The sequence below is a fragment of the Stenella coeruleoalba genome (genome assembly GCF_951394435.1).
Source record: "Stenella coeruleoalba genome assembly, chromosome: 8".
Taxonomy (NCBI): Eukaryota; Metazoa; Chordata; class Mammalia; order Artiodactyla; family Delphinidae; genus Stenella; species Stenella coeruleoalba.
The window spans coordinates 59,375,142-59,402,062 of record NC_137154.1 but is presented as its reverse complement, the minus strand read 5'-3'; the positions used below and the strand labels follow the sequence as shown (position 1 = coordinate 59,402,062).

At 35.6% G+C, this 26,921-nt stretch overlaps 1 protein-coding gene across 7 annotated transcripts in view; it reads left to right on the top strand.

Annotated features, from left to right (window-relative positions):
• LOC307190962 (uncharacterized protein) overlaps positions 1 to 26,921 on the top strand; it is a 445,225-nt gene that overhangs the window by 152,314 nt on the left and 265,990 nt on the right. For all 7 annotated transcript variants that reach the window (XR_013829564.1, XR_013829565.1, XR_013829566.1 and 4 more), the window contains exon 3: positions 4,029 to 4,110. Coding sequence is in view for 3 of the 7 variants with exons in the window: in XM_079930478.1 (XP_079786604.1) it covers positions 4,029 to 4,110 (82 nt within the window). In the remaining 4 variants the exon portion in view is untranslated. The remainder of the gene's footprint in view (positions 1 to 4,028; positions 4,111 to 26,921) is intronic.

The window sequence follows — 26,921 nt, the reverse complement described above, 5'->3', positions numbered from 1 at the left end:
GTCAGCACCTTTTTACTCCAACCTCTTCAGTGATATTATTTCTTACATTTCATACATATAGTGAGACTATTTTATCACATTTTTGCATATTTTGTTAGGATCCCCTAACCTCTTAAATGATTTTTAAAAAATTTGCATACATTAAGTTTCCCTCTTTGTTCTGCATTGTACAATAAATGTAAATGCATAAATGCATAGTGTCATGTATGCTATATTACAGTATCACACAGAATATGTTCACCACTGTAAAAACTCCATTGTGCTTCTCCAATTCAATCCTCCCTACCCTCTTCCAGAATCCCTGGCAAACACCGATCTTTTTAGCATCTTTTGAGTTTTGCCTTTTCTGTAATACCATATAAATGGGGTAGTCTAGTATATAGCTTTTTCATACTGGCTTCTTTTATTTAGCAATATACACTTAAGCTTTCTCAATGTCTTGTGACTCGGCAGTTCACTTCTTCTTGTTGCTGAATAAAACTCAATTGTATAGATATACTGTACTTTGCTTATCGATTTATCTATTGAAGACATCTTGATTGTTTCCATTTTTTGTTTATTATAGATAAAACAGCTATAAAGATTTGCATGCTGGATTTTTTGTGAACATAGTTTTCAAATCAGGTAAATATCTAGGAGAATGGTGGCTGGATCATAGGTAAGACTATGTCTAGCTCTGTAAAGAAACTAGAAAAATGTCTTCCAAAGTGGCTGAACAATTTCAAATTCCCACTAAGATGACTAAGAGCTCTGACTCCTCCGCATACTTACCAGACATTGTTACTGTCAGTTTGTAAAAAAAATTTTACCCCTTTTAATAGGTGTGTAGTGATATCTAATTGTTGCTTTAATTTGCAATTCCCTAATCACAGCTGATACTGAAAACTTTTTTATGTGTTTATTTTCCATCTATATATTTTCTTTGTTGAGGTAACTTTTCAGGTCATTTGTCAATTTTAAATGGGTTGCTTGCTCACTTATTGCTGAGTTTTAAAAGTTCTTTGTATATTTTGGATGCCAGTTCTTTATGAGATATGCATTTTGCAAATATTTTCTTCTTATCTGTGGCTTGTCTTTTGATTTTAAGTTTATTTTGCAGAGAATTCTTAAATTTTAGTAAATTGCAGCTTAGTAATTTTTTTTCATGGGTTGTGCATTTAGTGTTATACCTGAAGACTCATCACCAAACCTAAGAGTATCTAGATTTTCTCCTGTCTTTTCATCTATAAGTTTTATAGTTTTGAGTTTTACATATAGGCTTTGAGTTAGGTGGAACATTTTGAGTTAGGTGGAAGGTGAAAGTTTTGTGTCTAGGTGTGTATAGTTTTGTTGTTGTTCTTGTAGGATTTTGTTTGTTTGTTGGACCTCCAATTGTTTCAGAACAATTTGTTGAAGATTACCTACATTGAATTACCTTTGCTCCTCTGTCAAAGATCAGATAATTACAGTTGTGTAGATCTACTTCTAGTCTCTCCGTTCTGTACCACTGATCCATGTGTCTGTTCTTTGGCCAATATCACACTGTCTTGATTACAGTAGCTTTATGATGGTCTTAAAAATAGGAGGTGTGAGTCCTCCTAATTTTGTGTTCTTTAGCAATGTTTTGGCTATTCTAGGTCTCTTGCTTTTATATATTCACTTTAGAATTAGTTTGTAGATATGTACAGAAATAGCTTTCTGGAAGTTTAATTGGGATTGCATTGCTTCTACAGATCATTTTGGGAAGATCTGACATTTAACAATACTGAGTTCCAATCCATGAACATGGAGTATTTCTCCATTTATGTAGATCTTCTTTGATTTCTTTCATCAGTGTTTTTTAGTTTTTCACACATAGATATGTACACATTTTATTAGATTTATATCTAAGTATTTCTCTTTTTTGGTGATATTTTAAATAGTATCCTTTTTTAAATTTAAAATTCCATTTGTTCATTACTGTTGTATAGACAGGCGAATGACTTACGTATATTTATCTTGTATCCTGCAAACTTGCTATACTTGCTTAGTTCCAAGAATTTTTTTGTCAGTTCTTTGGGATTTTCTATACAGGTAATGGTGTCACCTGTGAACAAAGATAGTTTTATTTCTTCCTTCTCAATTTTGTATATATTTAATTCCCTTTTTGTCTTCTTATTTTATTGCACTAGTTAGGACTTCCAGTACAGTGTCAAATAAGAATGGTGAGAGAGTACAACCTTGTCTTTTTTCCATTTTTAGTGGGAAAAGATCCTGTTGCTCACCACTAAAGGTTAGCTGTAGGATTTTTGTAGATATTCTTTATTGAGTAAAGAAGTTTCCTTCTTTTTTTAGTTTGAGAGATTTTATCAACAATACATATTGAATTTTTGCATTAATTGATATGAATACATATATATATACATATTGTCTTTAGTCTGTTGAAGGAATGGTTACAATTGATCAATTTTTGAATTTTGAATCAGCCTTGCATACCTGGAAAAAAATCCCACTTGTTAATAGTGTATAATTCCTTTTATATTTTGTTGTAATTGATTTGCTAGTATTTTGTTGAGGGTTTTCACATCTATATCCGTGAGAGATATTAGTCTATAGTTTTCTTTTTTTCACTATCTTTCCTTGATTTAGCATTAGAGTAATGCTGACTTCAAAGAATGTTAGAAAATATTCTCTCTGCTTCTATTTTCTGGAATATATTGTAGAGAATTTATGTCATCTTTTTCCTTAAATGTCTGGCAGAATTCATCAGTGAACCCTCTGGGGTGGGGGGGTTGGCATTTTCTTTTCTGGAGGGTTATATACAACAATTTATTTAAGTAATATAGACTATTCAGATTATTTCTGCATGAATGATTTTCAGTAGTTTGTGTCTTTCAAGTAATTTGTCTATTTCATCCAAGTTATCAAATCTATGGTCATAGATTTGTACCTAGTATTCCTTACTTTATAATCCTTTTAATGTCTATAGAATTAGTAGTGATACCTCTCTTTTATTTCTGATATTGGTGATTTGTGTCCCCTCTCTTTCTCTGTCTGGTTAGCATACCTAGAGGTTTATCAGTTTTCATGATCTTTCAAAGAACTAGCTTTGGTTTCTCTTTGTTTGTTTGTTTGTTTTCCTATTTTCAATTTTATTTATTTACTTTTTAGGCTTATTTTTTTTTTTGTTCTCTATTTTTCTCAGGTTGAAGCTTAGATAACTGATTACAGATTTTTCTTATTTTCTAATATGTCTATATAAAGCTATGAATTGCTCTTTAAACACAAATTTTGATGTTATCTTTTAATTTTAATTTACTTAAAAATAGTAATAATTTCTCTTCAGACTTCTTTTTGACTGGGTTATCAAAAATGTGTTTTATTTCTATGTATTTCAGATTTGCCAGCTATTTTTAAAAATTAATTAATTTTATTTTTGGCTGTGTTGAGTCTTCGTTTCTGTGCGAGGGCTTTCTCTAGTTGCGGTGAGTGGGGGCCACTCTTCATCGCGGTGCGCGGGCCTCTCACTATCGCAGCCTCTCTTGTTGTGGAGCACAGGCTCCAGATGCGCAGGCTCAGTAGTTGTGGCTCACGGGCCCAGTTACTCCATGGCATGTGGGATCTTCCCAGACTAGGGCTCAAACCTGTGTCCCCTGCATTGGCAGGCAGAGATTCTCAACCACTGCGCCACCAGGGAAGCCCTGCCAGCTATTTTTAAGTTGATTTCTGTTTTAATTCCATTGTGATCCAAAAAAATAATTTGCATGATTTGTATTTCCTTAAATCTAAGGTGTATTTCATGGTCCAGGATGTGGGCTGTCTTGGTGTGAATGTTTGATGTGAGCTTGAGAAGAATGTGTATTTTGCTGTAGTTGTATGGAGTATTCCATGAATATAAATTAGATCAAATTGATGTTGTTGTTCAAGTCAACTATATTCTTACTACTTTTCTGCCTGTTTGATATATCAGTTACAGAGATAAGAATATTGAAGTATCCAACTCTAATAGTGGATTTGTCTATTTTTCCTTTCAGTTCTATGCCTCACATTTTTTTTTTTTTTTCTTGCAGTACGCGGGCCTCTCACTGTTGTGGCCGCTCCCGTTGCAGAGCACAGGCTCCGGACACACAGGCTCAGTGGCCATGGCTCACGGTATGCCTCACATTTTTGATGCTCTCTTGTTAGGTTAGCACTCTAATGTCTTTTGGGTGAATTAATCTTTTTATCATTACATAATGTGTCCCTTTATTCCTAATAATTTTCTTTGCTTTCAATCCTACTTTATCCAAAATTCATATAGCTATTCCAGCTTTCTTTTAATCAGTTTTAGCATAGTGTATCTCCTGAATCTATCTGAATCTTATTATCTAAAGCAGGGCTTTTGTAGACAGAATCCAGGTAGATCTTGTTCTATTTTTTTCCATTCTGACAGTCTCTGTCTTTTAATTGGTGTATTTAGACCATTCAAATTTAATTTGATTACTGATATAGTTGAATTACTATCTACCACGTGTATGGCTGTTTTATATTCATTATACTTATTCTTTTTAAAAAACCTTTTCCATTCTTTTCCTTCCTTCTCTGGTTTTAATTGGGCATTTTATATAATTTCATTTTCTCTCCTCTCTTAGTATATAAATTATCCTTTTAAAAAACATTTTCTTAGTGTTTTCCATAGAGTTTGCAATATACATTTTTAACTAATGTAAGTTTACCTTTAAATAACATCATATCACATCATGTGGATAATAGTGAAGGTACTTTGTAGCAATGAATTCTAAATTCCTCCTTCCCATTCTTTATGACATTGCTGTCATTCAATTCACTTATTTATGTGTTGTAATTACCCAGTTCATTGTTACTATTATTAGCTTTGTTATCTTTAAAACTAGTTAAGAAAGAAAAAGTAAAATATATTATTTTACATTTATTTATTCCCTGATTCTTTTCCTTTCTTTATGTAGACCTAAAATTATGATCTATTTTATTTTCCTTTTCTCTGAAGTACTCTGTTTAACATTTCTTCTATGACAGGCATGCTGGTGATGAATTTACCGTTTTTCTTTGAGAAAGTTATTAATTCTCTTTCACTTTTGAAGATTAATTTTGTCAGATATTGAATTCTAAGTTGATTTTTTTTTCTTATGGCACTTTCAATGTTTCACTCCTCTCTTCTTGCTTGCATGGTTCCTGGTGAGAAGTCTGCTGTAATTCTTATTCTTGTTCCTCTAAAGTAACTTTTTTTTGGTCCTCTCTCTACTTTCTTTCAACATTTTCTCATTGTTTTTGGTTTTCTGCAGTTGGAATGTGATATGTCTAGGTGTAGTTTTTGTTGGTATTTTTTATGCTTAGTGTTTCCTGAGCTTCCTGAATCTGTCACTGAAGGTCTCAATGCTTGTCATTACAAATTATCAGTCATTTTTTCTACAAAAAGTACTTCTCCTTTATCTCTTTCTTGCCCTTATGGTATTCCAATTATATATAAGTTAAACTACTTGAAATTGTCTCATGGGTTTTGAATGTCTTTTATTTTTTTATCCATTCTCTTTGCCTGTCAATTTGAGAAGTTTCCATTGACCTATCTTCAGGCTCACTAACTCTTTCTTCTGCCATATCCAGTATACTGATGAGCCCACACAAGGTATTCTTCACTTCTGTTACAGTGGTTTTGATTTGTTGAATTTCCTCTTGATTCTTTATTATGATTCTCATTTCTCTAATTACATCACCCATCTAGACTTGTATGTTTTCTGCTTTTTTACATTTGACCTCCAAATATATTTATCATAGTTACTTAAAATTCCTTGACTGATTATCCCAACATGTGTGTCCTATTTGAATCTAGCTCTGATGTTTCCTTGGTGTCTTCAGACTGTGTTTTTCTTGTCTTTACGCATGCTTTGTAATATTTTGTTGGTAGATAGACATGATGTATTGTGTAATATGAACTGAGGTAAATAGGCCCTTAATGTGGGATTTCATGTTAATCTGACTAGGACTTGGGCTGTTTTTAATGTTTGCTGTAGCTGTAGGTCCCAGGTGCTTCAGATTCTAGTTTTCTTGCATTTATCAAAATTTTTATTTGTTTTATTTTAAAGCTGGTATTTCTCTGATGAAATTCCTAATGTGTCCATGTATTTTGGTCCACCTCTTCCAGTAAGTCGGTTAATATATTTAATACTGATTTTAAAGTCCTTTCCTGCTAATTTCAATATATGGTTCGTCTGTGGTTCTGCTTCTACTGATAGTATTTCATGTTGATTTTGGGTCACATTTTCCTACTTCTTTTCATGTCTCATTATTTTTAATTGTATGCCAGACATTTAAAAAAAGTAAATGATAGAGATGGAAGTAACTAATATTTACCTCCACAAAAGGGAATTCTCCTTTCTCTCTGAGGTTGCTAGGTTAAGGGGTTAATTTCTCTGATCTAATCTAATATTGAGCTGAGCCTGGGCTGGGTTCCAGTTTTAATAAGCTTCAGTTCATTACTGATTATAAATGTTTTGGAGGCATTTTCAGGATTCCCATTTTAGCAAGGCTTGTGATATAAACCTCAGTAACATTATGGTTATGCCTGTTTTCACCTGCCAGCTCTGTGGGCTGCTGAAGAGGTCTCTCTGCTCTTTAATTTTGCTCATGGCTTTCTAAGCCTTGGGAGATGTCTCTCTCCCTCCCTTCTTATCTTTCTTAGTCTTTGATATGCCACCATACATTTTGTCATGGCCCCTTGGGAAATAATTGGTAGGCATGTATAGATTTTCTGAATCTGGAAATCCTTAGAATTCATATATAACATGCTGACCCATGCATTGCCATTAAAAGTTTTGTTTGTTTCTCCTTATATCAGCAAGGATTGTACTTTTCTGAAATTTAGTTCATTTATACTTTTTAACATCATCATCTCTCGGATGGTATTAGAAACAAACACTGTTTATTTTCTAACTTGTTCAGTGTTTTCTTATATTTTATTATGATGTAAGAAAAGGTCTCTTAATCTTCTGTATCCTAACCCAAAATGGAAAACTCCTTGTTCTGTTTTTATTTTTTCTCCTTTAATTTAATAAATTGAATATTTGAAAATTCAATTTTCAGTATTTGAAAATTTGATAAAGACAGTCATTAGTCTTTTGCCTGATGATTGACAATGACTTCTCTAAAACACTAAACAAATTTATGGTACAATTATTATTGTTTATATTTTACATTTAAAATTAAGAGACAGATAATTTACCTGTTATCTTGAAGAATGTAAGCAAAAGGATTGAGTCAGAAGCATCAACCATTCTGCCTACAAGGTTGAATAACTTATCCTAGAGACATTGTTGACTATAAATAATGTAAATGAGTTGCACAGAGAATTGGGCATATTCAGGAAAAATAAATATATTTAATTGTAATCAACTCATTTTTAAATACCAATATCCAGTTGTAGGGCTCATTGAAACCCAGTAGTAACAAGAAACAATGTTACTATTTACATAAAGTATCTTTTATAAATATTTGTAATACAAGATAAAAAAGATATAAGAAATGTCCCTTGACAGTACTATGGAAGTTTGAGGAAGGGATATTTTAAAGACACAGGATAAAGATTTGGTGCCTGAATTCTATGCTTCTTACATCCTCCCATTTTGGTTTCCTGCCAAATGAGTATATGCCAGGAAACCTAGAGCCAAATAGAGAACAGTTTCACTTTATCAATGACTGTACAAGTGCAATCCCAAATCAGGATTCTGGTGAATTCTATTAGAGAATACCTCTAAGCCAGGAGACGTCTAAGACTCTCTCCTCTTGTTTTGTCATCCATTATTTATGAGTTTGAATGCCAACAGTAGAACTGACCTGACTTAGTGACACAGTCTGGTGTCTAAAACAGAGAGAATGAATAAAACAGAGAGAATGAATATTCAAGGTCCTATGGGCTTATTGCCCAGATGTGCTTACTGTATGGGAGTCAAGAAACACAGAAAATACAACTTGCATTTTCTTCCTTTTTCCCCGTTCTGTCTTTCCCTTTCTTCCTCCCTCCCTTCCTCCCCACTCCCTTCCTTCCTTCCTCTCTCTTTTTCCTTCTTTCCTCCCTCCCTTCCCTTCCTTTCCCCTTCCCTTCCCTTCCTTTCCCCTTCCCTTCCCTTCCCTCCCCTCCCCTCCTCTCTCCTCTCCTCCCCTCCCCTCTCCTCCCCTCTCTTCCCCTTCCCTTCCCTCCTTCCCTTTGGCAATCTTCAAGGTGCACATTAACCCTGCAGTGGCCCAGCAAGTGATGCTTTATTCTTTTTTCATGATGACTACTGTGCATCAGAATACTGAGGATGGTTTCTTTCTCTAGGGAAAGAAGACAAATATGGTATATCAGGGGGTATGTGTAAGAAAGTGGGAAAAATCCCAATGATGCAGGGTCTTTTATCTTAAGCTGCTGTGGACTATGTCCAATTGCTAAAATGAGAAGATTCCCTGAGAGGCTCAATAGGACTGAGACATTCTAATACATTTTATCCTTTTGTAGTTCTTAAAACTAGAGTTATTTGTTGAGAAACATGTTTTGGAAATCATTCCAAAATAGCATTTTTGTTAATAGATTCCTATAGATTTTTATCCAGTGCTTCACATTGTCAGATTTGCATTTCAAGACTGTATGCTTGTGCTAGGTCCCTTAGTCTCCTGCACATCTGATGTTGCTGCAACAGCTGTATTCTAGCTGTGCCCTCATCTCTATGACAGCTGATGGAGAAGAAAGGCAATCCCAAAACAGGGTTCCAATTAGTTCCAGCTCTTGAGTTTGGGACTGAATACTCACTTATTTGTTTTCATCCAGTCATTTCGTATATCCAGTGGGGAGAGGAAAGGGCGTAGGTGCAATATAGGGGTCTGGGATTAAGAGATACAGACTACTATGTATAAAATAAATAAACTACAAGGAATATATTCTACAGCACAGGGAATATAGCCAATATTTATAATAACAGTAAATGGAGTATAGCCTTTAAAAATTGTGAATCACTATGTCGTACACCTGAAAGATATATAATACTGTACATCAACTATACCTCAATGGAAAAAAACAAACAAAAACCTCACTACTATAAGGGGAGATGGGAGGGCAAATGAAGAGACCTGATGGAAATTACTTTAGTTTTGAGATGAACCAACTATTAGCGATCATAATAAAATAATTTTTGAGAAATATATACTTTATGATTAAATTGTATTATTTGGCAATTTATTTGGCCCTGGCCTTTTCCTGATTCATCCTTTAGATTTATATTTAACTGCTAGTTTTTTATTTCCTTGGAGGTTTGCAAGAGTACAACTTGAGAGTTGTTAATAAAAAATTAGCCATTCATTGTTCAACTTACAGTCATCAGTGACTTACAGATAAATGAAGGAGTAGTATAATTTGTTTTGGAACATAATATGACCTATTTTTTCCCCAAGGGAAGAGTTTGACATTTTATATTACCCTTAGATAGGCTCACAGAAGGATGGTATTCTGACTGATTCACTCTATAGATAAGAAGACTAAGACTCAGAGAGGTTAAATGACTTCTTCAAAATCAAGTGATTACAAGCAGAAAACCATTACAATCCTTGTTTGAGTCTCAGCACACTGCAATTTGCACCATGCAATACTGCATTGATCTTCCATGCATGTACACTACCAGAAATTCTGAGGACAGTTTTTAATGGGTCATGTATATTAATGAACAACAGACACCAAAAAGAAGACTTGGAGCCTATGCTCATTAAGGCAGGATCATAAATATCTTCTCCAAGTAGGATGTTCACCCCTATTAAATAGACTAAGTGAAGAACTTTTCACAGTCTCACTTCTCTGCCCAGTCTATGGTTTTTATCACGCCATGTCATGATTTACAAGTTAATGCTTACATCCACTGTGTAAACTGGGGAAAAGTGAACAAATACTCCATTAAACTGAACAGAAACATAACACAGCCAAAAGGCCCCCAAAGAAATATTGTCAATATTTACATATAAAACTTTTTGGCAAACACACGTCTGCACTGAAATGTGGCTAAATTTACTAAGCAACTTTGAAAAACCCTGCCACAATAATTAACATACTAGCAAATGTGAAAACATATTGATTTCAAGGAAAATGAGCTGATTAATTGACTGTTTTTAACTGTGATTTATTCCTTCCACCTGTAAATGCCGTGTTTGCTGTTAAGTTTTGTGTTTCCAGTTGGTAGGAAACTCATAAACAGTGAAAAGAGAACTGGTGTTAACTTCCTTTATCCACATGGAGTCTTAACTATTTGAATATGGCAAACTGTGATGATAGTAGTAACAATAGCCATATTAAAAATAATTATGTAGTTTATATTTGGTAACACAAAAATATTCATAACTACTTTTGATCAAGTGACTATTATATTCAAGCCACCTTTTTCTTGCATGATTTCATTTTGATTCTACAGTGTAAAACCATTACCTCATTATCTTTATTTTAGGACATGTATACAAATTCAGGAAGATTAAGTAGTTTGCTCAAGGCCAAAAAACTTTTATGTTTTTGGGAGAGAGCTGGGTTTTGAACACAGGTCTGTGTGGCTGACTCCAAAATCAATGTTCTTTTAATATGCTACTATGTTTTAGCCTCACAATAATCCTGATTGATAATTGAATCAGGTATTATTATTTTTATACTACATATATGTGTGAGTCATTGCCCTCTAGAGAAACAGAACCAATAGGATATATATGTATGTGTATATATATGCATGTAAGCATGTATGCATGTATGTATGTATGTATGTATCACCTTTGTACCTACTTGGGGGGAAAGGGAGAGGGAGGGAAAGAGGAATATATTTTTAATAAATTGGGTGACACGATCGTGGATGCTGGTAAGTCTGAAATCCGTAGGGCAAGCAACAAGTTGATGATTCAGGAGAGAGTTGATACTACAGTCTCGAGTCTGAAAGATGGAAATTCAGGCAGAATTCCTGAATTCCTTTGCACTCTGTTAGAAGAATTCCTTTTTTTCCTCAATCTTTGCTGTCAAGGCCTTCAACAGATTGGATGAGGCCCACCTACCTTATGGAGGGTAATCTGCTTTACTTAAAGTCAACAGATTGTAAATGTTAATCACATTTTAAAAGTACCTTTACAGCAGCATCTAGACTAGTGTTTGACAACTGGTCACTGTACCCTAATCAAGTTGACACATAAAATTAACCATCACAATATGAGAGTCTCAAATCTCTGAGTAGGAATGTGTGGTAGGCTGACTCTACAGTGCTCTCCAATGATTTCTGCTTCTTATTATTCATGACCTGTGTAATACTCTCCCTTTGAGTGTGGGCTGGATCTAGTGATTCACTTCTAACAAGTAGAATAATGTGCAAGTGATAGGATGCCACCTCAGATACTAAGTTACAAAAAATTGTGGTTACCATCTTGGGTGTCTTCTCTTTTTCTCTTGCATGTTCACTCTGAGGGAAGCCAGCTTCTGTGTTGTGAGCTGTCTAATGGAGAGGTTTTTGGGGCAGAATTGATGTCTTCAGTCAACAGCCATCGAGGACCTTATACCTACCAATATGAGTGAGTTTGTGCTCACTCCAGACAGGCCTTGTGGCGAACAAGTTGATTGCAATCTTATGAGAAACACTGAGTCACTCATTTAAGCCACATCTGGGTCCCTGAACCACAGCAGAAATGAGATAGTAAATGTTTATTGTTTTAAATGTTGGGGTAATTTGTCACATAGACATAGACAGCTAATACAGGAGCCATGATAGCCTTGCCTGTAATTTAGACATATGGCTGAGATGGATTCCTCTTTCCTTCCATTGGGTTTTTAGTGAGGATTTGTTGCTGGATATAGAGATGCCATTGAGAGAAAGAGGATAAAGAATGTCTTGCCTTGTTGAGTTTAAATCAGGAGTTGCTAAATCCAAGACACTTGATAGGTACGCAGCACTTTTTAAAGAGTAGAAGCAAGAACCACAAGAATTAGTATGAAAGTACTTAAGAATGCTAGTAAATAACCTTTCTAAATACCTACTCATGCTTATTTCTACTCATTTTTTCTGTTTCTGTTAAAGCAATCTCGGTGATCTAAAATACAATCAAAATCGGTTCCTTATTAAAATTCAGCTTTTCTCAACATACTTAGTAAATTCTCCCGTGCATGCCATAAATTAATTTGAGGTTATTCAGTTAGATTACTTTTCACCACCAAATGAAGGGGTGAAAGTGCCATTCGAGACTCTAGCCTTGTCTCAGGTGTACTTTGAGCCCATTTATATGAACAAAATATATGGAAAATATACATGGCTCTTGGGCCTGATTTTGGCATCAGCTCGTATGATTTAAATGCACAAACGGTATCAGCAGATTTCAACAATGGTCCACAGATGAAGCTACTGGGTTTGGAAAATCAAATTGGGTTTAGGAAACCCCATTTTAATTGCATTGTGTGGAAGTTTTGCACAGTTTTAAAATGATCCAACTTCCACATTATCTCCGAGTTCCTTACAATGGGACACATAAAATCTGCAAGGAAGGCAGCCGCTCAGTAGTAAATGGCCTCAGGATTTTTGAGCAAACCCAAAGAGTTCTGCCAAATACCGTTTTATTTCTGTTGGGAGAAGTGGTTCAAAGATGGTTAATGATTACAGAAAGCCCATGACTTTTGACAGCATCCTAGATGTAAGGTCATTAAAATTTGGTTTTGTGACACACTGCCGTGTCAGGTCATTGTGAGGTAAAGCACAAATAAACTTGTCCTTTATCATGGTTAAATATTAACACCTGAGCATGACTTACTTCTCCTAAAATAAATTATTTAGAATAGTTTCATATGTATTTCTATATTGGTGGTACGTTTTTCTATACTTTATAGAGATGAAGAGTTATGTGTAGCATTAGATCTGGGAATTGCATGGAACTTTAGGCTATATTATCCTTTTATATAGTTATACTATTAATATACGTCTTGCTCATTAATATATAATTCATTTATTTGACAAATATTATTGAGTGTATACAGTATATTGATTATTGTTCTGGGTGCTGGAGATATAACGATGAACAAGACAAGCAAGGTCTTTGATTCTCATGGAACGTACTTTCTAGAAGAAGGAATCTGACACTAAACAAATGAATGAATAAAATAATTTCAGTTCTTGATTTGGTATTAGATTACTGTTGCTGCTGTAATAAATTACCACAAACTCTTGGCCCATAGCTCTACTCTCTGGACTTGGCAGTTCTGCCATCTGGGCTGGTGGCTCTGCCCTCTAAGTAATCCTTTTTTCACAAAGGGTAGCAAATGTTTACACTTGAATAGTTTCATCAGCTTGCTTCATGCCTGTAGAATTTTGGGAGTCTAACAACCTTCTTTTATTTCATCCTTCTCTTTCTGTTTAGTCTAAGGTGGTAGTATTTCTGCTGGTATAATACTCTCAAAAGCCTTGCAGGTCTCTCATGTATGCCTCAGGGATTCACTTCATTAGACAAGAGTCTCCTCCATTAGTATTTCCTGAATGGTCCTATATTTTTTCATAGCTTCTTAATAGATTACTGAGGAGATCCAGGAGTCACATGCCTGATCTCTTTAAGGAGCCCTCTGTGTGATTGAATATTCTGACCTTTGAGCCTTCCAAGGCACTACCAAAATGTCCAGACACATCCTTGTTTTTCTCCCAGAGCATGTTTCCCTGACAATGAATCTACTGGTTTTGGCATCTCTTACAATCTGGATAGGCTGAGAATTTTTCAAATCATCAGGAGCTGGTTCCTTTTGTTCAGCACTCTTTCTCTCAGTTTATATCTTTTACCTCACATTTTACTTTGGGCAGCAAGAAACCAGGCTGCAACTTCCTGCTGCACCTTCATCACTTTGCTTAGAAATCTCCTCAGCTAAATATCAGTTTGGTTGCTTATAAGTTCTGCTTTCCACATAACTGTAGGACATCATTCTGCTAATTTTTTTTTTTTTTGGCCAATTTATAACAAGGATCCCATTCCTCCAGTTTCCAATAACATGTTCCTGATTTCCTTCTGGGTCCTTAGCAGTATCTTCTTTAATGTTCATATTTCTACCAACCGTTTATTTATGACTACTTAGTTATTCTGTAAGACTGTACAGGTTTTATATTCTATCCTCATTTCCTTCTGAGTCCTCACTAGCATAGTCTTTAAAATCTGTATTTCTACCAACAGTCAGTTCAAGGCAATCTAGGCTTATACTGTCATGCTCCTCAAAATTCTTCCACCATCTGCCCATTGCTCAATTCTAAATCTGCTACCGAATTGTTAGGTATTTGTTATAGCAGCACATTATTTTCAGCTACCAAAATCTGAGTTGTTTCTTATTGCTACTTCTGTACAAACTTAGTGGCTTACAAGCACATGAATTTATTATCTTACCGTTCTGAATGTTGGAAATCCTCTAATCAGAGTGTTAGCTGGGCTACATTTCTTCTGGAGGCTCTAGGGGATATTATTTTCCTTTTCTTTTCTGGCTTCCAGAGACCACCTGTATTCTTTGGCTCATGGCCCCATCCTCCATCTTCAAAGTTAGCAGCATAGCCTCTTCCAGTCTCTCCCTTTAACTCCTATCCTTCTACTATTCTCTTCTAAGGACCTGCATGATTATATTGGGCCCACCCAGATTAAACAGGATAATCTTCCCATCTCAAGATCTCTAATTTAATATCTTCAAAGTCTCTTTTACCCTATGAGAAAACATATTTACAGTTTTGGGATTAGGATGTGGACATCTTTATGGTACCACTTTTCAGTCTATCATAGGTATGTTATGTGAGGACAGTGCAATAATAGGCAGTTACTTTAGATTAAGTGATTGGAAAAAACTTCTGTGAGGAGAATGTGTATAAATTGACCTGACTGGTATGAGGAAGTCAGCCATGCCAAAAACTGGGGGTGGAGTATTCTGATAAACAGAACAGTGAGTGCAATGCCCCAAGGTGGGAGCTTGTTATGTTCAAGGAATAGAAAAAAGCCAGTGAGGTTGGAGCAGAGATGGAGGTGTTTTTGAAATTAGGTCATATAGGACCTGGTTAGTCTAAGAAAAGGAGTTCAGGTTTTATTTTAAGTTCAACAAAAAAACCTCATCAGATTGTTCTAAGCAAGGAAATGACGTGATATGATATATATTTTATAAAGGTCAGTCTTCTTGTGTGGAGAATGAATTGTAAGTGGACAAGAGAGCAGGGAGATAAGACAAGAGGTTGTATTAGTAAGGGCAGTAGTTCTGGCAAGAAGTCATGGTGGCTTTTTACCTAGGGAATCAGTAGAGATGTTCAGATTTGTGATTTATTTTGGAGGTGGCATTAACAGGATTTGCTGATACTGGGGGCAGCGGGGAGAAAAATATAGGGATTAAGGATGACTTCTGTGTTGAGTGTTGAGCAACTGAATGCTTTTAAATGAAATAGAAAATAATGAGGGAGGAAACAGTTTAGAGTATAGGAAATCAAGAGTTAAATGTGTTATTCCCATTAGATATTCAAGTGAAGATGCTAACTCTCAGGTTGGATATTTCATATAGAAGTTAACCTCAACAAAGAGGTTAGAACAGGAGTGATTCTTCTAAAATTTAAGTCAGTTCAGGATACTCCTTGCCAACAACTTCACAAAAGCTTCTGAGTCTTCACCCTGCTTCACAAGGCTCCCATATTCTAGTTCCCCATTAACTCTCTGATTTCATTGCATGTCATTCCCCTTTAACCCACTTGCCCTAGCCATGGTGACTTTCAGTCTCAATTCATTTAGGTCTCTGCTCAAATGTTATTTTATCAGAGGGCCCTTTTCTGGCCACTTTGCTAAAACAGCAACTTTCTCTAGTTTTCTCCATCCTTTAACCTTAATTTATTTTTCTTCGTTGCCATTCATCCCCCTGACAGTATCTAGATTCCGGAAGGTAAAATCCATTAGAGTAAGATTTGTTTATTTTGACCACTGATGTAGACTTAATGCCTAGAATCGTTCTTTGCACAAGAATTTATTATTTGTTGGAGTTAATGAATATTAAAAAGGTAAGATCTGAGGTATAATTGGACACAAAGGATATACGTGAGGAGGAAGAGTTTGGGTTTAGGTGATTTATTGATGTTACCACTGAGATGACCTACTAGAGAAGGAAAATATTTTGGTCATGGGCTTAAGTTACCTTTAGATATCCAGAAGGAAATAAATGGATGTTTCTGGAGCTCAGGATAGGAATTCACAGAAGTGATATAGATTAGACCATGGGATTTGGGTAATAGTTTCATGCATAGAAACGGTTGACACAAAATAGGTGATCAAAATGTTAATTAAGTTAGTGGTCAAGAAATATCGACTTTCAAACAGTATGGGGGTTTCTCAGAAGCTAAAAATAGAACTTCCATATGATCTAGCAATTCCACTTCTGGGTAAATATCCAAAGGACGTGAAATCAGGATCTTGAAGAGATACCTGCACGCCCATGTACATTGCAGCATTATTCACAATAGTCGAGTTGGAAACAGCCTGTGTCTATTGAGGGATGAATGGATAAAGAAAATGTGACACACACACACACACACACACACACACACACACACACAAATACACACAATAGAATATTATTCAGCCATAAGAAGAGAGTAGATCTTTAGTGTTCTCACCACACACACACCAAAAATTGGTAACTATGTGAAGTAATGGAGGTGTTAAGTAACTTTAGTGTGGTAATCATTTTGCAATATGGACATGTATCAAGTCATCATGTGCATCTTAAATTTATATAATGTTATACCTCAATTATATCTCAGTAAAGCCAGAAAAAGGAAATAAAATGGCCTAATAAAGCTTTTACATGTTTAAAAATATCAACTTTTTTCCCATATCTTTTTTTCAGTGTTAATAAAAATTGCAGGAGAAATTCTAGCTAGAACAACAGTTCACAATTATTTTCTACTATAAAGCACCTACTCTGTGCCAAGTACTCTGCTTTCTTATGTTTCATTTAATCTCATTAACATTGGTATAGGATATTTATCACTATGCCTATTTTACAGATGAAGAAAATGAGACTTGTTAAGCATTCTCTTAATTCTACTTTTCAATCAAGAAGGAGGTTTTTGCATGATTTGGAAATCTTTGTTTCCATTTGGTACGTTTGTGGACCTTTTCCTTCCTGCTGTCCCAATTCTCCATATTGACCTTGTATTAGAGTTGAGTCAAGTTTGGTAAATTGAGTATTTGCTTTGTGCTGGGTAATGTGATAGAAATGATATGGCTATGAAAAAGAACAAGTGTCTATCCTGAATGAGTTCACAATCTGGTGTAAGAAATGTGATAATGATTATGTTAGCAGTATGAAAGTATAATTACAATAAATTATGTTGCATTCCATAATATAAATATGCACCAGATGTTAATGAAGTATAAAGGTGGGATACCTGATACAGTCCGTAGGGGTAGGGAAACTTTGGGAAAGTTTTGTAGAAGATGTGACACCTCATTCTAATCTTCAATGATGAATAGGCTTGGTTAGGTAAAGGAAAACAAAGCAGGGGCATTCCAAATTGAGAGAGGAGCATAAATGAAATAATTGAGGTCTGAAACTAGGTGTCATGGGCAAGGATCTCCAAGAGATTCAGTTCCATAATGTTTCATTTTACATAAGTTCAACATTATTTTTCCTGCTTCAGTTGAAGTGTCCCATGCAAACGCACTAAAATAGTTGGTCCCTACTGCCATTCAAAGCAGAACATGAAATGTGGGCAAGAGGAAAGCAAGGCTGTATGTAGTGGTGGAAATAGTGCTGAGTGTAAGGAAGGCAAAGAAACCCAAAGTTGGAGAAAGAGAACAGGCTGAAGGGACTAGAAAAAACTGATGAACTGGCTCACAAGTGAGCCTGTGATGCAGCGCCTGTTTTGAATGCCTGGCACAGGGTTGCGGGGCTGCTTAAGATCTAAGGACTGGGCAGAAAGAAAGCTAGTTTGGTTCCTTTTCCTAAGTCAAATCATCTTCCTAGGCAAGTTAGAATTTTGCAGGGAACTTTGTTTCATGACAAAATCAGATAGAGGAGGAATATTTTTTTTCCTGTTCTTGAACTCTTCCAAAGAAAACAACAGAATGATTGAGAAATGAAAACTAGGACGACAGGCCTGGCATCAATTAATGTATCACACGTTAAGGAATTCTCCTGGTAGATAAACACCAAGATGTTTCAAAGAATGAGTTTGGATAATAAGATACAGGTAATGACAGGAACATACGTCTTCCCAGATGCAAAAGATATTAAGCAGGGATCGGGAGAGGATAAGTATCATGTTCCAGGTCTCTCGCTTTCTCTCTAGGAATTATCAGGAGGATACGTTGTTAAAAATTTCATTTTGTTGAACAACTTGAGTTTTGAAGGGATAAGGAATAAAGCATAAATCAGTTCCAACTAGATGCTAGTCATATAGATACTTGCATACATTGGATAATATCTCATAACCATCCTGTGGAACTAGCTATGTCTGGATGAGAAAAGGGACATCCAGAAGGGTTGAGTGTCTGGCATACAACTGTGAGTTTGCTTAGCCCTGAATGGCATATTCTTCCTACCATCGACACCAGTCATTGGAATTATAAATCTTAATTAAGAGAAATGCAGAAGGATGACAGGAAAATGCACACTGAAATTTGGGAGAGTGGGTACAGGAATGTAGAAAGTACAAAGCCTGGGGAGTCACTACAGCTGTGTTCTGGTCCTGGTTCTGTCATTGACCCAGTTGTCAGTGACAAATGATCTCCCCTCCCTGAGCCTCAGTTTAAATGAGGGCTTTTGAGGAGAAAAACTGCCAAGACTTATTTCAGCTGAGAGTCTAGTCTTTGGTGGCAGGTTTGTTAAGTTGGTAGAAAGTTAAATTTTGCTGAGAGAAAAGTTACTTTCATCTTTCCTGCTTCCAGGTCCCTATGCTGTGCCTGGATGCTCAGAGCTCCCCATTGTCTGCACCTTTTCAGCTCCACCACTTGCTCTGGGAGCTTGTTTCTTCGTCCTTCATTGTGGATTATAATCAAACTTACTTCATAGGATCTTTGTGATTAAATAAATGGATGTATATAAAGTGCTTACACCAAAATCTAGAACAAAGGCATAGTTCAGTAAATCTTATCTTAAGGTAATTAGTACGTTGATTACTCTGACTATAACCGTAATTATTCAGAACAGTGTCTCTCCTCCTGGTCAAAACTTGACCATCTTGTATGCTTCAGTCAACTAGGCCTTGCTATTTACTTGCCAATGAATGGGAAAATATTAATCACTGATAATAATAACAGAGTACCTTACTCTCCCTCTGAGGGAACATATTCACATTTTGATAGGCTTAACAACTGGACACAGAAATCAGTGGAAGGGGTCCCAGAATGAGTAAAGACACAAAGAGGGGACTGGGAGTTATGGTTTTATAATGCAGTGAAGTTCCTTTGATTGTAATTGTCACCTTTCAGCATAAGTACTACTCTTTGAATTGAGAGATTAAGAAGGACCATCATGTAAGTAGTCCAAGTACTTCCCAGGTATCAGTCCTAACTATATTTAGCAGGTCCTTATCCAATAGTAGTAGGAACTATTTCTGATGGAATACAGAGCAACTTCAGTTGTCTTCTGTATCCAGTCCTTGATTCGTTTGAACAGATAAACTCGTGGTTGGTTTGTTTATTTATTTTTAAACTCTCTGGAGTGCACAGTGTGGTAGGTCATTCCTTGGTCTATAATCCCAGGCATAATTCTCTCTGAATCCCTGGAGTAAGACTGGGAGGAGGCTTGGATACCTGAGATAGGGAGGAAGCAGCCACCAGAGAAGACTTAGAGAATACTGGTTGATGTAACCAAGAGAGAAATGACTATACCTTTTCTCCTAGAAAAAGGCAGTCAGATGTGTGTGATGTACCAGTTTGTTATGATAGGGCGTAGCTATGTAAATTTTGTGAATATATACTATGATATATTCATTTAAAAAATCAGACTATTAAAGAAAAGAAAAAGGCTGTCTGCAGTGGCAGCCTCTGCATTTCAGAGCCTCTTAAAATATCATCCATGGACCAGGTTGAGTGAGGGGTCAGAATCTGTGCATTTAGTTACATTAGGGACATGAAGCAGGTGTCAATATCTTGTCAAGAACAGATCTGTGCTCAGAGATCTAGGGGAGGGTGTGGAGGTTTGTTTGGTGCATCCAACACATTTTGGCAACTTTATAGAGTTTATCTCACTAGAGTAGGCCCTACAGGCTCTGTTTAAAAGAAATGCCCCATGACAAGTCATATTTCACTTGGGTGAAGACACAGAAGGTGAGGAGATGCAGGCAGTGAGTGCTGTAGACCAGAGTTCAGATGAATTGTGTAATGCATAGTTTGTTAAATGCCCAGAGTGTTTCAGGGTCAAAGGAGTATCATTTTTTGGTTGCTGTTGGAATTGATTTGAAAACCGTTGTAAGCAGAGAGAAAGAATCCAGTTTCAAAGGGGAGAATTCCTTTGGAGACTGAAGAAGCAGCGTTAGAAGCCAATAAAGTAGTGTTCTAGAGGAAGGGAGCAGTTTTGTTTAAAAAGAAGAAATATCTCATTTTTTAACTTTTTATTTTATATTGGAGTAGAGGTGACTAACAATGTTGTGTAAGTTTCAGGGGTACAGCAGTGATTCAGTTATACATATACATGTATCTATTCTTTTTCAAATTCTTGTTTAGGTTGTTACATAATATTGAGCAGAGTTTCCTGTGCTATACAGTAGGTCCTTGATAGTTATCCATTTTAAATATAGCAGTGTGTACTACTTAACGCCATACACAAAAATAAACTCCAGATGGATTAAAGACTTAAATGTAAGACCAGACACTATAAAACTCTTAGAGGAAAACATAGGAAAAACACTCTTTGACATAAACAACAGCAAGATCTTTTTTGACCTACCTCCTAGAGTAACAGAAATAAAAACAAAAATAAACAAAGGGGATTTAATTGAACTTAAAAGCTTTTGAACAGCAAAGGAAACCATAAACAAGACAAAAAGACAACCTCAGAATGGGAGAAAATATTTGCAAATAAAACAACAAAGGATTAATCTCCAAAATATACAAACAGCTCATGGAGCTTAATATCAAAAAAAACAAACAATCCAATTAAAAAATGGGCAGAAGACCTAAATAGACATTTCACCAAGGAAGACATATAGATGACCAAGAGGCACATGAAAATATGCTCAACATCACTAATTATTAGAGAAATGCAAACCAAAACTACAATGAGGTATCACCTCACACTGGTCACAATGGCCATTATCAAAAAAATCTAGAACCAATAAATGCTGCAGAGGGTGTGGTGAAAAGGGAACCCTCTTGCACTGTTGGTGGGAATGTAAATTGTTATAGCCACTATGGAGAACAGTGTGGAGGTTCCTTTAAAAACTAAAAATAGAGCTACCGTATGATCCAGCAATCCCAGTACCAGGCATATACCCTGAGAAAACCAGGGTATATATAACTCAAAAAGGGACATGTACCACAATGTTCATTGCAGCACTATTTACAATAGCCAGGATGTGGAACTAACTTAAATGTCCATTGACAGATGAATGGTTAAAGAAGATGTGGTGCATATATACAATGGAATATTACTCAGCCATAAAAAGAAACGAAATTGAGTTATTTGTAGTGAGGTGGATGGACCTAGAGTCTGTCATACAGGGTGAAATAAGTCAGAAAGAGAAAAACAGATACCATATACTAACACATATATATGGAATCTAAAACAAAAAATTGTACTGATGAACCTAGTTGCAGGGCAGGAATAAAGATGTAGACGTAGAGAATGGACTTGGGGTAGGAAGGGGAGGCTGGGGCGAAGTGAGAGTAGCATCGACATGCAGACACAAGGGAATGTAAAATAGTTGGCTGGTGGGAAGCAGCAGAATAGCACAGGGAGATTGGCTGGGTGCTTTGTGATGACCTAGAGGGGTGTGATAGGGAGGATGGAAGGGAGGCTCAAGAGGGAGGGGATATGTGGACATGTGTATGCATATGGCTGATTCACTTTGTTGTGCAACAGAAACTAACACAGTATTGTGAAGCAGTTATACACCAATAAAGATCTATTTTAAATAAATAAATAAATAAATAAATAAAAATAAAAAAAGGAAATGAGGATGGTGGTGGATATACACATTGAAACATGTAAATATTTTACATAATTAAAACAAAGTAAATTAGATGAAAATGTAAGCAATTTCCAAAGGTGAAAAATTAAACCAAATTATCAAGTGGGCTGCATAATTATTTACACAAAGGTAATTTCAAATAATTCTAAACTATGTATTTTGAAATATGCTAAGTATGAAAGCAATTGCTAAGAAATTTTAAACTTTTTGCAGTTTTATTATTGGTAATAAAGCAGTAAGTGGTAAATAATTTTGTTAATATCTTAGCAACAAAGTTTTTCAGTGTAAGATCTTTTTTCTTATCTTTATTGGAGTATAATTGCTTCACAATACTGTGTTGGTTTCTGTTGTACACCAAAGTGAATCAACCATATGCATACATATGTCCCCATATCCTCTCCCTGTTGAGCCTCCCTCCCACCTTCCTTATCCCACCCCTCTAGGTCATCACAAAGCACCGAGCCAATCTCCCTCCCTCACCGAGCAGTGCTATGCTGCTGCTTCCCACTAACTAATTATTTTACATTCGGTAGTGTATATATGTCGATGCTACTCTCACTTCGCCCCAGCCTCCCCCTCCCAACCCGTGTCCTCAGGTCCATTCTCTACATCTACATCTTTATTCCTGTCCTGCAACTAGGTTCATCAGTACAATTTTTTTTTTTTTTTTTTAGATTCCATATATATGTGTTAGCATATGGTATTTGTTTTTCTCTTTCTGACTTACTTCACTCTGTATGACAGACTCCAGGTCCATCCACCTCACTACAAATAACTCAATTTCACTTCTTTTTATGGCTGGGTAATATTCCATTGTATATATGCACCACATCTTCTTTAACCATTCATCTGTCAATGGACATTTAGGTTGGTTCCATGTCCTAGCTATTGTAAATAGTGCTGCAATGAACATTGTGGTACATGACTCTTTTTGAATTATGGTTTTCTCAGGGTATATGCCTAGTAGTGGGATTGCTGGGTCATATGGTAGTTCTATTTTTAGTTTTTTAAGGAACCTCCATACTGTTTTCCATAGTGGTTGTATCAGTTTACATTCCCACCAACAGTGCAAGAGGGTTTCCTTTTCACCACACCCTCTCCAGCATTTATTGTTTCTAGATTTTTTGATAATGGCCATTCTGACTGGCATGAGGTGATACCTCATTGTACTTTTGATTTGTATTTCTCTAATAATAAGTAATGTTGAGAATCTTTTCATGTGCCTCTTGGCCATCTGTATGTCTTCCTTGGTGAAATGTCTGTTTAGGTCTTCAGCCCATTTTTTAATTGGTTTGTTTTTTTGATATTGAGCTCCATGAGCTGTTTGTATATTTTGGAGATTAATCCTATGTCTGTTGTTTGATTTGCAAATATTTTCTCCCATTCTGAGGTTGTCTTTTTGTCTTGTTTATGGTTTCCTTTGCTGTGCAAAAGCTTTTAAGTTTAATTAAGTCCCATTTGTTCATTTTTGTTTTTATTTCTATTACTCTAGGAGGTGGGTCAAAGAAGATCTTGCTGTAATTTATGTCAAATAGTGTTCTGCCTATGTTTTCCTCTAAGAGTTTGGTAGTGTCTGGCCTTATATTTACGCCTTTAATCCATTTGGAGTTTGTTTTTGTGTATAGTGTTAGGTACTGTTCTAATTTCATTCTTCTACATGTAGCTGTCAAGTTTTCTGAGCACCACTTATTGAAGAACCTGTCTTTTCTTCATTGTATGTTTTTGCCTCCTTTGTCATAAATTTGGGGGCCAGATGTGCGTGGGTTTATCTCTGGACATTCTATCCTGTACCATTGATCTATATTTCTGTTTTTGTGCCAGTACCTTACTGTCTTGATTACTGTAGCTTAGTGGTATAGTTTGAAGTCAGGGAGCCTGATTCTTCTAACTCCGTTTTTCTTTCTCAAGATTGCTTTGGCTATTTGGGGTCTTTTACGTTTTCATATGAATTGTAACATTTTTTGTTCTATTTCTGTGAACAATGCCATTGGTAGTTTGACAGGGATTGGAGTGAATCTGTAGATTGCTTTGGGTAGTATAGTCATTTTCACAATATTGATTCTTCCAATCCAAGAACATGGTATATTTCTCCATCTCTTTATGTCATCTCTGATTTCTCTCTTCAGTGTTTTATAATTTTCTGAGTACAAGTCTTTCGCCTCCTTAGGCAGGTTTACTTCTAGGTATTTTATTCTTTTTGTTGCAATGGTAAATGGGATTGTTTCCTTAATTTCTGTTTCCAGTTTTACATTGTTGGTGTATAGGAATGCCAGAGATTACTGTGCATTAATTTTGTATCCTGCAACCTTACCAAATTCATTGATTAGTTCTAGTAGTTTTCTGGTGACATCTTTAGGAATTTCTATGTATAGTATCATGTCATCTGCAAACAGTGACAGTTTTACTTATTATTTTTTCAATTTGTATTCCTTTTATTTCTTTTTCTTCTCTGATTGCCATGGCTAGGACTTCCAAAACTATACTGAATAAGAGTGGCCAGAGTGGACATCCTTGTCTTATTCCTGTTCTTAGTGGAAGTGTTTTCAGTTTTTCACCATTGAGTATGATGGTTGCTGTGGGTTTGTCATATATGGCCTTTATTATGTTGAGGTAGGTTCCCTCTATGCCCGTTTTCTGGTAGTTTTTTTATTGTAAATGGGCGTTGAAGTTTGTCAAAAGCTTTTTCTGCATCTATTGAGATGATCATATGGTTTTTATTCCTTAATTTGTTAATGTGGTGTGTCACATTGATTGATTTGCCTATATTGAAGAATCCTTGCATCCCTGGGATAAATCCCACTTGATCATGGTGTATGATCCTTTTAATCTGTTGTTGGATTCTGTTTGCTAGTATTTTGTTGAGGATTTTTGCGTCTATGTTAATCGGTGGTATTGTTCTATAATATTCTTTTTTTGTGGTATCTTTTTTTTTTTTTTTTTCGTATCAGGGTGATGGTGGCTTTGTAGAATGAATTTGGGAGTGTTTCTCCTTCTGCAATTTTTTGGAAGAGTTTGAGAAGGTGGGTGTTAGTTCTTCTATAAATATTTGATAGAATTTGCCTGTGAAGCCATCTGGTCCTGGACTTATGTTTGTTGGAAGATTTTTAATTACAGTTTCAATTTCATTACTTGAGATAGGTCTGCTTATATTTTCTAATTCTTCCTGGTTCAGTCCTGGAAAGTTGTACCTTTCCAAGAATTTGTCCATTTCTTCCAAGTTGTCCATTTTATTGGCATATAGACTATATTGGCATATAGTCTCTTATAATTCTTTGTAATTCTGTGGTGTCAGTTGTGATTTCTCCTTTTTCATTTCTAATTTTATTGTTTGCATCCTCTCCCTTTTTTTCTAGATGAATCTGGCTAAGGGTTTATCAATTTTGTTTATCTTCTCAAAGAACCAGCTTTTAGTTTTATTGATATTTGCTGTATTTTTCTTTGTTTCCATTTCATTTTATTTATTTATTTAGGATTGATAGAATGATCTAATATTTATAGATCCTTAGAACTGTAACAGGTATACAGTAACATAGGGGTTAGTAAGCTACAACTCTTGCACCAGATCCAGCATTTGGCCTCTTTTTGTACTGCCTGTGAACTGAGAATGATTATTACATTTTCTTTTATGTTACATTTTATTTATTTATTTATTTATTTATTTATTTTAACATCTTTATTGGAGTATAATTGCTTTACAATGGTGTGTTACTTTCTGCTGTATAACAAAGTGAATCAGCTATATGTATACATATATCCCCATATCCCCTCCCTATTGCATCTCCCTCCCACCCTTCCTATTATTTCATTTATTTCTGCTCTGACCTTTATGATTTCTTTCCTTGTACTGACTTTGCGTTTTCTTTGTTTTTCTTTCTTAGTAGTTTTAAGTGTAGGGTTAGACTGTTTATTTGAGATTTTTCTTGTTTCTTGAGGTGAGATTGAATTGGCATAAACTTCCCTCTTAGAACTGCTTTTGCTGTGTCCCATAGGTTTTGGGTCATTGTGTTTTCGTTATCATTTGTTTCTATGTATTTTTTAATTTCTTCTTTGATTTCTTCAGTGATCTGTTGGTTATTTAGTAGTGCACTGTTTAGCCTCTATGTATTTGTTTTTTCTACAGTTGTTTTCCCTGTAATTGATTTCCAGTCTCATAGCATTGTGGTCAGAAAAGATGCTTGATACAATTTCAATTTTCTTAAATTTTCTGAGGCTTGATCTGTGACCCAAGATGTGATCTATCCTGGAGAATATTCCATGTGCACTTGAGAAGAATGTGTGTTCTGCCACTTTTGGGTGGAATGTTCTATAAATGTCAATTAAATCTCTATGGTCTATTGTGTCATTTAAAGCTTGTGTTTCCTTATTTATTTTCTGTTTGGATGATCTGTTTGGATTTATTTTCTGTTTGGTGTAAATGGGGTGTTAAAGTCCCCTACTATTATTGTGTTACTGTTGATTTCTTCTTTCATGGTTGTTAGAATTTGCCTTATGTATTGAGATGCTCCTATGTTGGGTGCATAAACATTTATAATTGTTATATCTTCTTCTTGGATTGATCCTTTGATCATTATGTAATGTCCCTCCTTAACAGTCTTTATTTTAAAGTCTATTTTATCTGATACGAGTATTGCTACTCCAGCTTCCTTTTGATTTCCATTTGCATGGAATATCTTTTTCCATCCCTTCACTTTCAGGCTGTATGTGTTCCTAGGTCTGAATTGGGTCTCTTGTAGACAACATATATATGTGTCTTGTTTTTGTATCCATTCAGCCAGTCTGTGTCCTTTGGTTGGTGCATTT